Below are 16,667 nucleotides of genomic sequence, written 5' to 3'. Positions count from 1 at the left end.
CTTTGTAATGTTGGCAAATGGAATAAGTATAAAAATGAACATTGTCAATTTAATTTAAAAAATTCCATATGTGACTGAAGAGTGCTCTACATTTTAAAACTGATGTAATACTTACATTAGTTAATTAAATGAAGTAGCATGAAACGATTGTACTACACTACCTTTGGATATCCTTGTTGCTTATTTTGATTATAATCATCCCATTTGATTTATATGGATAATACCATACCAAATTCTGGTGCCTTTAACTTAAGTACCATATTCATCTGAATCTAAATTTTTGCTGAACTTATATATATATATATATATATATGCACTTTAAGTTAGTGTCTTCCACACCTATTTTTTCTACAAATCTGTTACACTCTGCATGATGATTATTTATTTATGTAAGGAAATATTTCAACATAAAAGCACATTTTACAATGTGGAAAGGAAAACTGTTTTGGAAAACAACTGTATTAATGTGATACAAGAATTATAATGTTTTTCATGAATGAACTAAATTACTGAAGAGGCTGGTCTCACTTGGATAGAACAACAATCTCTTGTAGTAGACATTTCTTTAAGATCTTTCGCTGATAATCTTTTGACAGTTGTGAAGTTGATATTTTTCTCAAGGACATTAGTAATATAAAATCCTAATTGGACTTGGGTTGCTGCAAAGTTACTGGCACGCTATAGTATTTACACTAGAGTATATAAGCCTGTACAAAGATGACATCAGTATGAAGAAATGTGATATTTCAAAAGACAATAATTTCACTAAAAGCTGAGAAGTGAATTAGAAAGATACTCACTTGAGAATTCCTTTCACAGTTTGTGGTTTGTTTGGATTGAAAGACAAACATATTCGTTGTGCTCCCTAGAGATAATAAACAAAAATTACTATAAGCATTAAGAATACAATATTGAAACAAAGTTCTTTATCAGTATGTTTTAGTTTCTATGCCTGTGACCATATTAAAGCAGCGATATTGGTGACTGTGAGTCAGTGGTTCTCAACCAGTGTCCACACGGCCCCTGAGGGTCCAAATAAGATTTGGTTGTTAAAATTTATGTGCAATAAGTTGGTTATAATTCTACTATAACACAAAATATTTGAACAATTTTTATTTTATACATTTTATACAGGCGTAGGAGTGGCTGTGTGGTAAGTAGCTTGCTTATGAACCACAAGGTTCCGGGTTCAGTTCCACTGCATGGAACCTTGGGCAAGTGTCTTCTACTATAGTCTCGGGCCAACCAAAGCCTTGTGAGTGGATTTGGGAGACGGCAACTGAAAGAAGCCCGTCGTACATATGTATATATATATGTATGTGTGTGTATCTGTTTGTGAGTCTACGTTTGTCTCCCCAACATCGCTTGACAACCGATGCTGGTGTGTTTATGTTCCCGCAACTTAGCAGTTCGGCAAAAGAGACCGATAGAATAAGTACTAGGCTTACAAAGAATAAGTCCTGTGGTCGATTTGCTTGACTAAAGGTAGTGCTCCAGCATGTCTACAGTCACATGACTGAAACAAGTAAAAGAATAAAGAGTATAAAAATATAATAGGCACAGGCATGGCTGTGTGGTAAGATGTTAGCCTCCCAATAACATGGTCCCTGGGTTTGGCCTCAGTGTGTGGCACCTTGGGGAAGTGTCTCCTGCTATAGCCTCAGGCTGACCAAAGCCTTGTGAGTGGATTTTAAACTGAAAGAAGTCCATTGTATGTGTCTGTGATTGGTAAGAAGCCCATTGTGTGTGTGTGTATGTGTGTATGAACACACACACAAATATATATAGGAAGCTGAAAGAAGTCCATTGTATGTGTCTGTGATTGTCCCCCACCACTGCTTGACAACCAGTGTTGATGTGTTTACATCTCCATAACTTAGTGGGTCAGTGAAAAAGTTTGATAGAAAAAGTACCGGGCTTAACAAGAAAATAAGTACTGGGATCGATTAATTTGACTACAATTGCTCAAGTCAGTGCCCCAGCATGGCCAGTCTCATGATTAAAACAAATAAAAGATAAAAGATAAAAGATATGATTTTTTTCAACATCAAATGGTTTTGAGAGTCCATGTAAGTGAAACAGAAATCAAAGGGGTCCATAGGAAAAAAAGAAATGGTTGAGAACCACTACTATAGACCAGTTGTGGAGGCACATGGCCTAGTGGTTAGAGTAGCGGACTCGCGGTCGAGGGATCACTGGTTCGAATCTCAGACCAGGCAATGTGTATGTTTATGAGTGAAACACCTAAGCTCTACACAGCTGCGGCAGAAGGTAAAGGCGAACTTCTGCTGACTCTTTCGCCACAACTTTCTCTCACTCTTTTCTCCTGCATCTTGCAGCTCACCTGTGACGGACCGGCGTCCTGTCTAGGTGGAGAACCTATATGCCAAGGAAACTGGGAAACCAGCCCTTATGAGCAAGACATGACTCGAGAAGGGACCAGTGCTCCCAACCTCTTTTCACTTGTGGTACATTCATATTCTTTGCAAATTCATATTCTTTTCAAAATTCGGTAGTACATCTGAACAAAAAATATAACTAAAAGTATAGGGAAAGAAGTTATATTCAGGTTACACTGTGGCACACCCAACATCGTGTCATGGTACATCAGTGTGCTGCAGCATACCAGTTCTGGAGCATTGCTATAGATATAGACATCAGGAGGATTAGAACAAGCAAGAACAGTTGAAGGAAAGGGTGACATTTTTGTCACATACCAGAAACCTGTGAAGGCCTGCGATGGTTAGGGGCACTACTTGTTCAGGTTACACTGTGGCACACCCAACATCGTGTCATGGCACATCAGTGTGCTGTGGCATACTAGTTCTGGAGCACTTCTATAGACATCAGGAAGATTAGAACAAGCTAGAGCAGTTGAAGGAAAGGGTGATATTTTTGTCACATACCAGAAACCTGTGAAGGCCTGCGATGGTTAGGGGCACTACTTGTTCAGGTTACACTGTGGCACACCCAACATCGTGTCATGGCACATCAGTGTGCTGTGGCATACTAGTTCTGGAGCACTGCTATAGACATCAGGAAGATTAGAACAAGCAAGAACAGTTGAAGGAAAGGGTGACATTTTTGTCACATACCAGAAACCTGTGAAGGCCTGCGATGGTTAGGGGCACTACTTGTTCAGGTTACACTGTGGCACACCCAACATCGTGTCATGGCACATCAGTGTGCTGTGGCATACTAGTTCTGGAGCACTTCTATAGACATCAGGAAGATTAGAACAAGCAAGAACAGTTGAAGGAAAGGGTGACATTTTTGTCACATACCAGAAACCTGTGAAGGCCTGCGATGGTTAGGGGCACTACTTGTTCAGGTTACACTGTGGCACACCCAACATCGTGTCATGGCACATCAGTGTGCTGTGGCATACCAGTTCTGGAGCACTTCTATAGACATCAGGAAGATTAGAACAAGCAAGAACAGTTGAAAGAAAGGGTGACATTTTTGTCACATACCAGAAACCTGTGAAGGCTTGCGATGGTTAGGGGCACTACTTGTTCAGGTTACACTGTGGCACACCCAACATCGTGTCATGGCACATCAGTGTGCTGTGGCATACTAATTCTGGAGCACTGCTATAGACATAAGGAAGATTAGAACAAGCAAGAACAGTTGAAGGAAAGGGTGACATTTTTGTCACATACCAGAAACCTGTGAAGGCCTGCGATGGTTAGGGGCACTACTTGTTCAGGTTACACTGTGGCACACCCAACATCGTGTCATGGCACATCAGTGTGCTGTGGCATACCAGTTCTGGAGCACTGCTATAGACATCAGGAAGATTAGAACAAGCAAGAACAGTTGAAAGAAAGGGTGACATTTTTGTCACATACCAGAAACCTGTGAAGGCCTGCGATGGTTAGGGGCACTACTTGTTCAGGTTACACTGTGGCACACCCAACATCGTGTCATGGCACATCAGTGTGCTGTGGCATACTAGTTCTGGAGCACTTCTATAGACATCAGGAAGATTAGAACAAGCTAGAGCAGTTGAAGGAAAGGGTGACATTTTTGTCACATACCAGAAACCTGTGAAGGCCTGCGATGGTTAGGGGGCACCACTTGTCCTTTTCTGATTAGCTGATAATAAAAGAATTTGTCTTTCTATTTGGCAATGCATTGTACTTAGCAATAGCCAACTATTTCTGTTTCATGATTAAATGTAAAGCAATTAGTCATTGGAATCTACATAAAGTGAACCATTCCATGGACATTTGTATAACGTGATGAATATAAAATGGTTTAAAAATATATAAATATCCATTGGTTCAAAGAAGACTATCAGAGATAGAGATAGAGAGAGAGGGGGGAGGGAGAAAAAGAAGGAGGGACAAGATAGGAATAGAAAAAGAAAAAGAGACAGGGGAAGAGAGAAGATATAGGAACTGAGAGAACGGAGAGAGGAAAAAAGGAAAAGAAAGGAAGAGAGAAAAGAAGTGAGAGAGGGGGAGAGGGGAGAGGGAGATAAGAGGAGGGAAAGAGGAGAGAGATAAGGAGAGGGAGAGAGAGGAGAAAGGAGAGAGGAGAGAGAGATATGAGGAGGGAGAGAGAGATATGAGGAGGGAGAGAGAGGAGAGAGGAGAGAGAGAGAGAGGAGGGAGAGAGGAGAGAGAGATAAGAGGAGGGAGAGATAAAAGGAGGGAGAGAGATAAGAGGAGGAAGAGAGAGAGAGGGAGCGATAGATAGATTAAGAGAGAGAGAAAGAGAGAGAGAGGGAAAATAGGTTTCAAAGAAGACATTGAAATGATATTTATTAAAAGTTTCCATTTAATTATTCTAATTGCGTTCATTCATAAAATAACTCCTGTTTGCTATGATCTTTGCATGTTTTAGCATTTCACATGTCACCACAACATAACATTTCTTTTCACACTTATTTTTACCATGTTTGTATGGCAAAGAGAATTTTGAGAATTTTGACCTTTTCTGTTGGTGTATTTCAGGGTTGTTTACGATAGATCTTTTTTTATAGAAAAGGTTTTTTTCCTCTAGCTAGGATTAGTGTTATAAATACAATAAGGATTTCTTTCTTTGATGCAATACTCTTCCTTGAAAGTAAGAGTGATTTGTTTACAAACTCGACTCTAATATATTGCAAGTACTTATTTTATTAACCCCAGGATGATGAAATTAAAATTAGTCCAGGCAAAATTTGAGCTTAGAAGAATTATTTGGATAAAATATCAACATAGGCTCTTTATAATCTAGGAAAAAGCAGAATAATGTAATTTACAAATGGACACAACTCATTAGCTCGTTATCCAGCGGCTAAAGATTTAATGGTTTAATTGGTATCTTAAGTGCTGTGTTACTTTTAGCAAACTTATATTTTGAATTCATATTAATGCTTGTGGGAGAAAACCTGTCTAGTACTGAAGGTTTAATAAATCCAACAAAGAACAGTGTATGTGTAATCACCAACCTGTAGCCTTCCCCTGCATAGCTATCTGTTACATGTGCTGGTATGGACATGTCCTTCATCTGCCATTAGATCATTCTACAAGGGCTTTACTCTTGTTTGATGTAGTTGCTGCAGGCTGGAAGAGGCCTTGTGGTTGGCTCCACTTCAAATAGCTAGCCTGATTGGGGAAGATTTCCAGAGGCTCAATGTCACCTTGAAGGATATAGAGGGACTGGCATGGGACCGCTAGCAATGGAGAGTACTGGTGGACCTGGTCAGCTTTATGCATGATATCTCTGGGACCACTAACCTGAGATGACCCCAGTCCCATCAAGCAAGAGCAATCAGCAAACAAGTAGCTATAAAAAACAGACATGCCTCCACCTCAAAAAAAGGGATGAAACAAATAGTGGACATGTAAACTCAATAAGTCTCAGTAGAAGCTATCTATCTAAAATCCCTGATGTAGATGGTATGAGGGTGTGTTGAAAAGATCCTGGTTTTTGGTAAAAGAGGAAAAAAAAGAAGGATCAATCAATTATGATTTTATTCAACATATTCCCCTCTCAGATTCAAGCACTTATTGCAGCGGTCCTTCAGTTTCTCTAAGCCCTGTAAAAGAATTCAGAAGATTGGGCTTCCAACTCATTTCTACAGCTGAGTGAACTGGAGCAACGTGAAATAGAGTGTCTTGCTCAAGAATACAACACACAGCCTGGTCCAGGATTTGAACTCACAACCTCATGATTGTAAGCTCAACGCTCTAACCACTGAGACATGCACCTTCACACTTTAACCAATCATGATGAGAAAAACGATATTGATAAAAATTTATCCATTCAGTAGACTGACTAGAATTTTCTGGTAACTTTACTAATGATTTTGTTAAGTACTTTGACATGCTTTCTAAACAGACGTTGTTGTCTACTGAGTTGCTTGAATTAGATCTGTTTCAACAGAACTACAAAAACTTAATAGTAACTGGATATTTGAGAATAGTAAACAGCTTAATAACTTGCTCTAAATGTATCATATTTCAGTCTGGTTCAGGGTCCAACACATGACCTTTAGTCAAGAACAGTGTTGGTTGGGGAATTTGCCTTGGTAGGTACATCCATCAAATGGTGATGCAGATGTCCTAAGGCAAGCTCAGTATGGACAGAAATCACACATTGAGCAGAAGGAAAACATCTGTTACGTAATGATTAATTCTATAGGATTAAGTGTGGAGTAATTAGCTGATGCTTATTATGTAGTTTGTTTAATTAATGAACAATTACTCCGGTGGTGTTTATATCAGTAATTGGATCAACACAGTTTGCATGCCACAGTTTCAACTTTTCAAGATGTTATAGTTGTTGTTGTTTGACCCATGGTCAATCAATGATTAACTAAACTATGCAGACTTATGATCAAAAACATTCAAGCCAAATCAAGACCAGCCATTGTATTTTACAAGGACTGCATCCAGCACCCAGTGTCTCCCCTATTAAGACTGTTGGGTGTGAATTGAAGGGGTATTTGGCTGCTATTTCTAGGAAGTTGGACGACTGTGTAGAGGCTGTTTCACAGATATTTTAGCGGTAGTTGGCTATCCAGAACAAAGTTATGCCAACTGAAGCAATTACTGTTGCAACTATTTTCTAAATGGTTAATATGCCAGACCAGTTTGATGCTCTTATCTATAAATAAAACAATCTATTACTACAACAAAAATCGATATTTAGATAACTGAAGGCAGAAACAGTAGACTATCAAAAATAATTAGTAATTTTGCTCTAAGTCATGAGTTCAAATCTTGCATTGGTTGTCTTTGGCATTGCTCTCTTCTCCTGAGTTGATAAAGTAAGCGTTGAGCATATGCTAAGCATGTGCTAAGGTCAACCAAACTTGTTTCCTTCAAATTTGAGGTCTTGTAGCAACGTGAAAAAAAAATCAATATTTATATTGCTGCTAACATTTATCAGCAATAACAATCTGCAAGCTGGGAGCCAGTTAATGTGACATATACATATTTAAGTACTAACAGCTGAATTAATCAAGTACTAATTAGATGTTTTGTGGGAAAGGAAATTAAAACTAATTAGCTGACCAGATACTTAGACGCAGGCACAGCAATGTGATTCGAAGTTTGCATTATAACCATAGTGTTCCGGGTTGAAATCCACAGTAAAGTACAGCACTTTGACGAAGGGTCTTCTACTATAATCTTGGGTTGATCGACACCTTGTGAGCAAAATTTGGTTGATAGTGACTGTGAAGGATCCCACCATGATGATGATCATCATCATCATTGTCGTCATTGTTCTCCTCCCCCCTCCCCTCCCCCTCCTCCCCCCCATCCCACTTCCCCATAACATCCCCTCCCCCCTCCCACACCCTCCTCCTCCTCTCTCCCCCATCCACCTCCTTTTATATCCATTTTTCATGCTGGCATGGGTTGGATGGGTTATCATGATATGACACAGTCCTCATTCAGAGTTATGCCTTCCTAGATGGATCCTAGTTGTATGTTTCATTGTTGGAGTGGTACCCATGGCCAGATGCCCTTCCTAACACCAACCACTTTACAAAGTGTACATAGCACAATTCATCTTGGCACCAACACTAGAGAGGTTTTCATGTCCTTGGCAAGACTAAAGAGTTTTCTTGATCTTTATGTTGTCTCTGCTTGTTTGTCAACCACCTTCCAGAGTGTACTGAGTGTATTCTATTGTGGTGCCAGTACTACTGCAGTTGTCTTAAATACCACAAGACTAAATAGTCCTCAATTCTTTACATTGTATCCATTTGTACAACATAGCATGACAAAATAGATAAACAGAAGAAGGGCCATGGCAGATGAACTTGAGTGAGAGAATGAAAGTAGCAAGTGTGTGAGACAAAAAAGCGAATGAGGGGAAGGGTATGATGTATGTATGTATGTGTGAGTGGATGGATGATAGTGGGAATCAAGGGTCTTTGTTTGTGTACAGTTGTGTAAATTAGTGCAAATAACTGAAAAGTATATGCGTCACTAAGGGAAGTAACTCTCTAAAAATAGGTTAACTCAGCCATTTGATCAATAGAGGTCACTACATTAATGAATGTCAGGACAAGTACTGACATATTATATATTTTGACCAAAACTGCTGAAAGTGGTGCTACAGCATGGCCACAATAAAAGAGCAAAAGACCAATACTTACTGTTTTTCTCCACAAAATTGTTCTATACTGTGGGACATTGAGGTTGTTGGCATCTGTGACAACAACAGATAAAACGAAGGGCTCTTTTTCAGCATCAGCTCCAACATAATTCTGATGTACTGTATAATGGAATTCAGATATAAAATATTTAAATCATGAATAAAAACCAAGAAAAATTTGATAACATTCTGAAAGCAGCATATACTCATTATTTTGTTATTAATAATAATAATAATAATAATAATAATATATATATATATTATATATATATATATATAATATATATATATATATATATAAATTGCTCTTTATTTGTTTTTCTCTCTCAAACAAACATATACACACACACGCATTGCTAAAGAATATACAATTACGTATACAAACATATCTCCTCTCTCTCTCTCCCTCTCTTTCTCTTTCTCTTTCTCTCCATACACACACACACATGCATGCATATACACACACACACATACACATGCATTCAAATACATTTTCATAATCATAAAAACTCATAGACATGCATATGCTCACACATATATGTGTGTGTATGTGTGTGTGTGTACGTGTGTGTGTGTTTGTGCATGTATATGTATATATATGTGTGTGTATATATATATGTATATACACACACACGTGCACAAACATATCTGAACAGATAATCATAAATGCAAATATATCTTCCATTTCTCTCTGTCTCTCTCCTCCTTTCTTTCTTTCTTTCTCCACATACATGCATTGAAATGAAATATATTTTCCTAAATACACAAATTCATGCAATAAACATTTATTATATATTAAACATAAATTTTTAGCTGCATTCATTCATGGAGACACATCAGGTGATTACTACAACATGTATACATATGCACTGATACACATTTGTGGAATTTATTATTTTGTTCTCACATAACGAACGCAAAACTACACAAAAATCAACCATGGAAGCGCACATAAAATGCACACACACACACACACACACAAACACACACACACACTCAGACAAACAGAAGCAAACTTGCTCTCACATTTACACACATACACACACACACAACACAAATGCACGAACACACATACACATACACACAATACAAACACACACAAATAGAAACAAGTTTGCTCTCACATTTACACATACACACACAAACAGAAGCAAGCTTGCTCTGACATTTATGCGCACACACACACAATACAAACACACACACAAACAGAAACAAGTTTGCTCTCACATTTACACACACACAAACACACACACAAACAGAAACAAGTTTGCTCTCACATTTACACACACACAAACACACGTACACATACACACACATACACATCCACATAGATGAAGCAAGCTTGCTCTTACATATTACATATATACGAATGCACACTTACACAAATTCATTGACAAAGATGAATGTTTATACAGAGAAGAAAAAAAACAAGAACAAAACAAAATAAAAAGAAACCAAAATAAATTAGATGAATTTCATAATACTCTTATGCTCTAGATGAAAAATAACCACAGGTTTCATATATCATGAGGATCCATATGGCTGTAGATTAAGCATGCTACCAATAGTTATATTCATAACAAATGCTATTTTTCACATAATCCTTTCATAAAAGAAATACTTGGTTGGGTTTTCTTGAACAAAAAAAAAAAAAAGCAACAACAAAAAGCACAGACCCCCCACCCCCACAAATAGATATAAAAGTTAGTATTTGGTGTGGGTATGTCTATATGGTTGAGACGTTAAAACCACATGATTTTAAGTTCAGTATTCTTGTATGACTCCTTATAGGTCTGGGCTATACTGCTATGTATATATATATATATATACTCTTTTACTTGTTTCAGTCATTTGACTGTGGCCATGCTGGAGCACTGCCTTTAGTTGAGCCAATCGACCCCAGAACTTATTCTTTGTAAGCCAAGTACTTATTCTATCGTTCTCTCTTGCCGAACCACTAAGTTACAGGGACGTAAACACACCAGCATCGGTTGTCAAGCGATGTTAGGAGGACAAACACAGACACACAAACATACACATATATATATATACAACGGGCTTCTTTCAGTTTCCGTCTACCAAATCCACTCACAAGGCTTTGGTTGGCTTGAGGCTATAGTAGAAGACACTTGCCCAAGGTACCACAAATATATAACTAAAATTTACAGAAAAACAAAAGATGAAGACAAGTGTATGACCAACAAGCAGGTGTGTTAGTTTAACACTCGGGAAAGTGAGAAAGTCTTTTATGTTTTGAGCCTATGCTCTTCAGCAGAAAGGAATAAGAGAAAATAAACAGAGGGAGAATAAAAAAAACTTGCGGATTTAGTGGTCAAGCTCCCCTGCTTGCAATATACCAGATGTAGCTGTGCATCGTTAACCAGCTAAAGGAGATGTCGTCTTGGGGGGCTAACAAATCACAGTAAAGTCTGTTTGAACAGAACAGCCATGTTGAAGTGGCTATGAACATTACTTGCTAGTACAACTACTGCATTCATCTCTTAAAGAGATTCTAGAACTAGTGTTTCTTTTGCTTGTTGCTAAACCAGCGAGTATGTGTCACTTGAATTTACATATATTGCAAGCAGAAGTCAGCTATTGCCATCTCTAGCAGATGACATGTCCAGTACTGAAGAGAGGCAGGAATAGCTTGAAACCAGGCTGGTCTGCTGGTCCTGTCATTAGAAGGTGGTAGGGGTTTGCTCCCCTGCTTCCAATGTATTGGATGCAGCTGTGCATTGTTAACCAGCTAGAGATATCCTCTTGGGGTTAAGAAGGTCTGTTTGAATGCAACAGCCATGTTGGAGTAGCTACTACAACTACTGTGTTCATTAATTAGAGAGAACTAGTGTTTTATTTTGCTTATATATATATATATATATTTGTATATATATATCATCATCATCATCATCGTTTAACGTCCGCTTTCCATGCTAGCATGGGTTGGACGGTTCAACTGGGGTCTGGGGAGCCCGAAGGCTGCACCAGGCCAGTCAGATCTGGCAGTGTTTCTACAGCTGGATGCCCTTCCTAACGGCCACGCTCGGACGGTGTTTTTATGTGCCACCGACACAGGTGCCAGACGAGGCTGGCAGACGGCCACGCTCGGATGGTGTTTTTATGTGCCACCGACACAGGTGCCAGACGAGGCTGGCAGACGGCCACGCTCGGATGGTGTTTTTATGTGCCACCGACACAGGTGCCAGACGAGGCTGGCAGACGGCCACGCTCGGATGGTGTTTTTATGTGCCACCGACACAGGTGCCAGATGAGGCTGGCAGATGGCCACGCTCGGATGGTGTTTTTATGTGCCACCGACACAGGTGCCAGACGAGGCTGGCAGACGGCCACGCTCGGACGGTGTTTGTTACGTGCCCACAGCACGGAGGCCAGTCGATGCGGTACTGGCTACGGTCCCGTTCGGATGGTTTTCTTATGTGCCACCGGCACTGGTACCACAAGGATACAAATTCCATTGATGTTCATCTATTTTGATTTGGTTTGACTTGATTCGATTTGACTTTGATTTGATTTGCTTCAACAGGTCTTCACAAGTGTCACAAGCAGGAAGGTATGCACAGGCGGACTGACTACGTCCCAGGTAGGGGCCACGGGTTATGGCTTCACTAGTCTTGCCGGGTCTTCTCACGCACAGCATACTTCCATAGGTCTCGGTCTCTGGTCATTTCCATGGTGAGACCTAATGTTCGAAGGTCGTGCTTCACCACCTCGTCCCAGGTTTTCCTGGGTCTACCTCTTCCACGGGTTCCCTCAACTGCTAGGGATTGGCACTTTCTCACACACCTATCTTCATCCATTCTCGCCACATGACCATACCATCGCAATCGTCTCTCTTGCACGCAACAACTGATGCTTCTTAGGTACAACATTTCTCTTATATATGTATATATATATATATATATATATATATATATATATATATATATATATATATATACATACATACATACACACACATGTACACACACGTGAATAGCTTCCACACAATTTTCTAATTAGCTCAGTGCTAGTGTAGAAGACACTTGCCAAAGGTACTGTGCAGTGTGACTGAATCCAAAACTCTGTAGGTGTAAAGTGAACTTCTTAACCACATGACCAAACATGTACCTAAATACTTACATGCATACATACATATATATACATACATAGGTGTAGGAGTGGCTGTGTGGTGAGTAGCTTTCTTATGAACCACATGGTTCTGGATTCAGTCCCACTGCGTGGCACCTTGGGCAAGTGTCTTCTACTATAGCCTCGGGCCAACCAAAGCCTTGTGAGTGGATTTGGTAGATAGAAACTGAAAGAAGCCTGTGGTATATATGTGTATATATATATATGTATGTGTGTGTGTATATGTTAGTGTTCTGTTTGTCCCCCCAACATCGCTTGACAACCAATGCTGGTGTTACGTCCTGTAACTTAGCAGTTTGGCAAAAGAGACTGATAGAATAAGTACTAGGCTTGCAAAGAATAAGTCCTGAGGTCGATTTGCTCGACTAAAGGCGGTGCTCCAGCATGGCCACAGTCAAATAACTGAAAGAAGTAAAAGAGAGAGTAAAAGAGATACATACATAAATGTATACATACATGCATATATGTGAGTATGTGTATGTGTGTGTGTATGTGTATGTGTGTGTGTGTGTGTGTGTGTGTGTATGTGCATGTGTGTGTGTGTGTATTTCTGTCTCCACTCTCAGATGGAATGTCATCACACATAGCAAATCTGTAGCTGGGCATCTGACAGGTGGTACTATTCCTGGTTAGGGTAGATTTAGGAGTAATAGGAACACTCCTTAAAACCCTGGATCTCCTGAACCAGAACACCACTAGCAGACACAGTTTGAAGCCATACTCAGGACTTTATATAAGGTACATATGCTTGTATGTATTCATGTATGTATCTATGCATATGTGTGAGTTTCTGTGCATCTGAGTGTTTGTTTAAAATTGTGATTGTGGCTATGTTGCTGTCGTTTTCCATGTCGATGAGTCAACTGCTAGCTTTGCACCTTTGAAAACAAGAAACTTGTGACACAGGTAAAGGTTATGGACAGCAAGGGCATCTGGTTGTTAAAATAATACCTCAATGATATTTAGCCTATGATCGTATGGAACAATGAGCATGACAGTGTGGTAAGAAGCTTGCTTCCCAACCACATGGTTTTGAGTTCAGTCCCATTGTGTGGCATCTTGGGCAATTGTCATCTACTATAATCCTGTGCTGGCTAATGCTTTTTGAGTGCATTTGGTGGAAAGAAACTGAAAGAAGCCTGTTGTATATACAGACACACACACACACACACACACACACACACACACACACACACACACACATATATGTCTGTATATAAATTAGTGAGTGGACAAATGAAAGAAAAGGGTACTTAGCATATTTAGCGGGGGTTACATGTATTATCTAAAATAGTTTGATTTGGTTCTATGCAGCTTAAATTTTGTAGGCCTCTAACAGAAGCCCTTCTTTTGGCAATCCAAAACCTGAAAGAGATGGGCTTTTGTTAGAGGCCTGTGCAACTTTAAGTCACATGGAACTGAATCAAACTGTTTTAAATAATATATATATACATACACATTAATTACACTATTTACAATTGACAGATATTTGTCCTCATCTTGTTTGCTGTTAATGCAACATTTCAGCAGGTATACCTTCCAGTGTAATAACCAAATCAAGTAAAAGCTAGCAGATGGAAACATTTACACAACACTCACCCACTCAAGATACAAAACCTATTTAACTATAAAGTTCACATCAAAGATCTTGCAAGCTAAATACATACAAGTATACAATATACTTACATTTTCCCAAAAAGTAACGGAAATACCAACGAGTTTGGGATTCTGGATTCTCAAGATGAATTGGGCTATTCAAGGGGCTGGGGATTTGAAGATGGTTCTAGAGAAAATAATGATAAAAAAAACAAAAAAAAAAAACAAAGAAATAAATAAAATTTGAAAATAGAAAAACAAAGAAAATTAAATTCAATTTGTTGAAATAAGAAATAGAAATGAGAAATAGTTGTAAGATATTTCAAATTCTTGGTCACCAGTAATTAATTATATTTCTTTCGTGACAGATGTTAGCACTGAATAAATAAACTGAATATTTAAACTGGATGGATACAGCAGACGTTTTATGGCAATCTGTCATTAAAAATGGAATTGGAAGCAATGCTTTATTTTATGTTCTTTTTCAATTTTGTTGACTAATACTCGAAGACTGATGAATTACACATCAGCATCTTTAAATGAAAATAGATATTATTTCAAGCAGTAAATTTATACCAGTCTCCAGACAGTATGTATCTAGTTTATGATAATATGCTCTCATTAATTTTAACTATAAACAATCTTCACAGAAAGACTATGTAAATTTATATATTCAAAATAGATAATGTCATATCCTTTGTGTTGAAAAGTTATAATCAATATGACAGCAGATATTTGTCAAATGATTTCCTTGGGATCCAATATCTTCTTCCAAACACTTGTCTCACGTGGCAAGAGCCAAAGTGAGAGCCTCTATTTGGTTGTTTTACTTGCTAGAAATAGCAGCCAAATTTTCCACATATTGCATTTCACTGAATAAAGAAAGAGGCTTAATGGATATTAGAAAAGATGGCATGGTTATGGCTGCAATGCCTTTGATTATAGGTTTGGTTGGTCAGTGCTGATATAGGGCTTTGAAGAAACAACAACAACAACAACAGTCATGATAATAACAACATCTAGGATAAAGAAGCCAATGAGAAAGCCACTGCATGGTCATTCAACCTGCTAGAAATAACTACCAAATCTATTGCATATTATAATAAGCTGTCCTGAAAAAGAGGATTGATCTAATTGGAGAATATAGTTCTAGATACACAGTATCTGAATGAAAAAAAAGTGGTGAGATAATTATTGCTGCTGTATTTTTAATTACAGGTCTGCTCAATCATGGTTGAACAGAGACAAAGCAACAACAAGAACAACAACGACGATATTATCATCATCAGCAGCAATGACATCATCTCTCACATTGTCTCTCTCTCCTACCACTTCTTATTTATGTATGAAGCTCATATGATCCCGCATTCCTTATCAGTTGCAACAAGTCTTTTGTTTTTAATTTAGAGGATATAAAACTCTGCTGCCTCTCATTAATTTCTCTTCCTTTCAACTTTTCCCTGAAAAAGGACCCTGTCTGAAACGTTGGCTTTTCCACTCCCTACACCAAGTTCCCTGTACCTTTTTTTATTGGTTGAACTGGCAGAAACGTTAGCACGCCGGGCGAAATGCTTAGTGGTATTTCGTCTGCCGCTACGTTCTGAGTTCAAATTCTGCCGAGGTTGGCTTTGCCTTTCATCCTTTCGGGGTCGATTAAATAAGTACCAGTTACGCACTGGGGTCGATATAATTGACTTAATCCATTTGTCTGTCCTTGTTTGTCCTCTCTGTGTTTAGCCCCTTGTGGGTAGTAAAGAAATAGGTTTTACTGAATAATAATAACTTCTAGATGCTAGCAGTCCAACCCATGCTAGCATGGAAAACGGACGTTAAACGATGATGATGATAATGATGATGATGATGATGATGATGATGATGATTAGTTCTATTACCTACAAGTGGATGGATCAGTTGCCTACTTTAGAGATTATTGACTTAACCAATTTATATGTGGTTGCTATAGAGTAACAATATGTAAATTAGCGAGTCCATCCCACACATGTTTGCATACCAGGTAACAGTTCTCCAGTGTTTGCATGTTTTTCTGTTTTCTCGGTTGACTGGCTTAAGATCTTCCTGAAAGACTTGATGCCATAACGGTTCTTGGTCTTTCTCATCTTTTTCAACATGTTACAACCTGTTACTGTCTCTCTTAATGTTGCTCCTCCCACCCATACCAATAATCTGGCTTTCTCAGGACATGACCTGTCGGTTATGGTCTTTGTTCAATTCCCGAGTTGTGGAGTTTTTGTGACAATCTTCTTCTATAGATCTCATTTCTGATATAATCATGGTAGGAAACTCGCAGGGTTTTCCTT

At 38.7% G+C, this 16,667-nt stretch overlaps 1 protein-coding gene across 5 annotated transcripts in view; it reads right to left on the bottom strand.

Moving 5' to 3' along the window:
• The window catches only part of LOC115228412 (GTPase-activating Rap/Ran-GAP domain-like protein 3), a 1,278,929-nt gene that overhangs the window by 120,124 nt on the left and 1,142,138 nt on the right, over positions 1-16,667 (bottom strand). For all 5 annotated transcript variants that reach the window (XR_005003648.1, XM_036512798.1, XM_036512804.1 and 2 more), the window contains 3 exons: positions 14,440-14,536; positions 8,606-8,724; positions 801-865 (listed from right to left, as the gene is read on the bottom strand). Coding sequence is in view for 4 of the 5 variants with exons in the window: in XM_036512798.1 (XP_036368691.1) it covers positions 801-865; positions 8,606-8,724; positions 14,440-14,536 (281 nt within the window). In the remaining variant the exon portion in view is untranslated. The remainder of the gene's footprint in view (positions 1-800; positions 866-8,605; positions 8,725-14,439; positions 14,537-16,667) is intronic.

Source organism: Octopus sinensis, linkage group LG2, assembly GCF_006345805.1.
Source record: "Octopus sinensis linkage group LG2, ASM634580v1, whole genome shotgun sequence".
Taxonomy (NCBI): Eukaryota; Metazoa; Mollusca; class Cephalopoda; order Octopoda; family Octopodidae; genus Octopus; species Octopus sinensis.
This window is presented reverse-complemented; position numbering and strand designations above follow the sequence as displayed.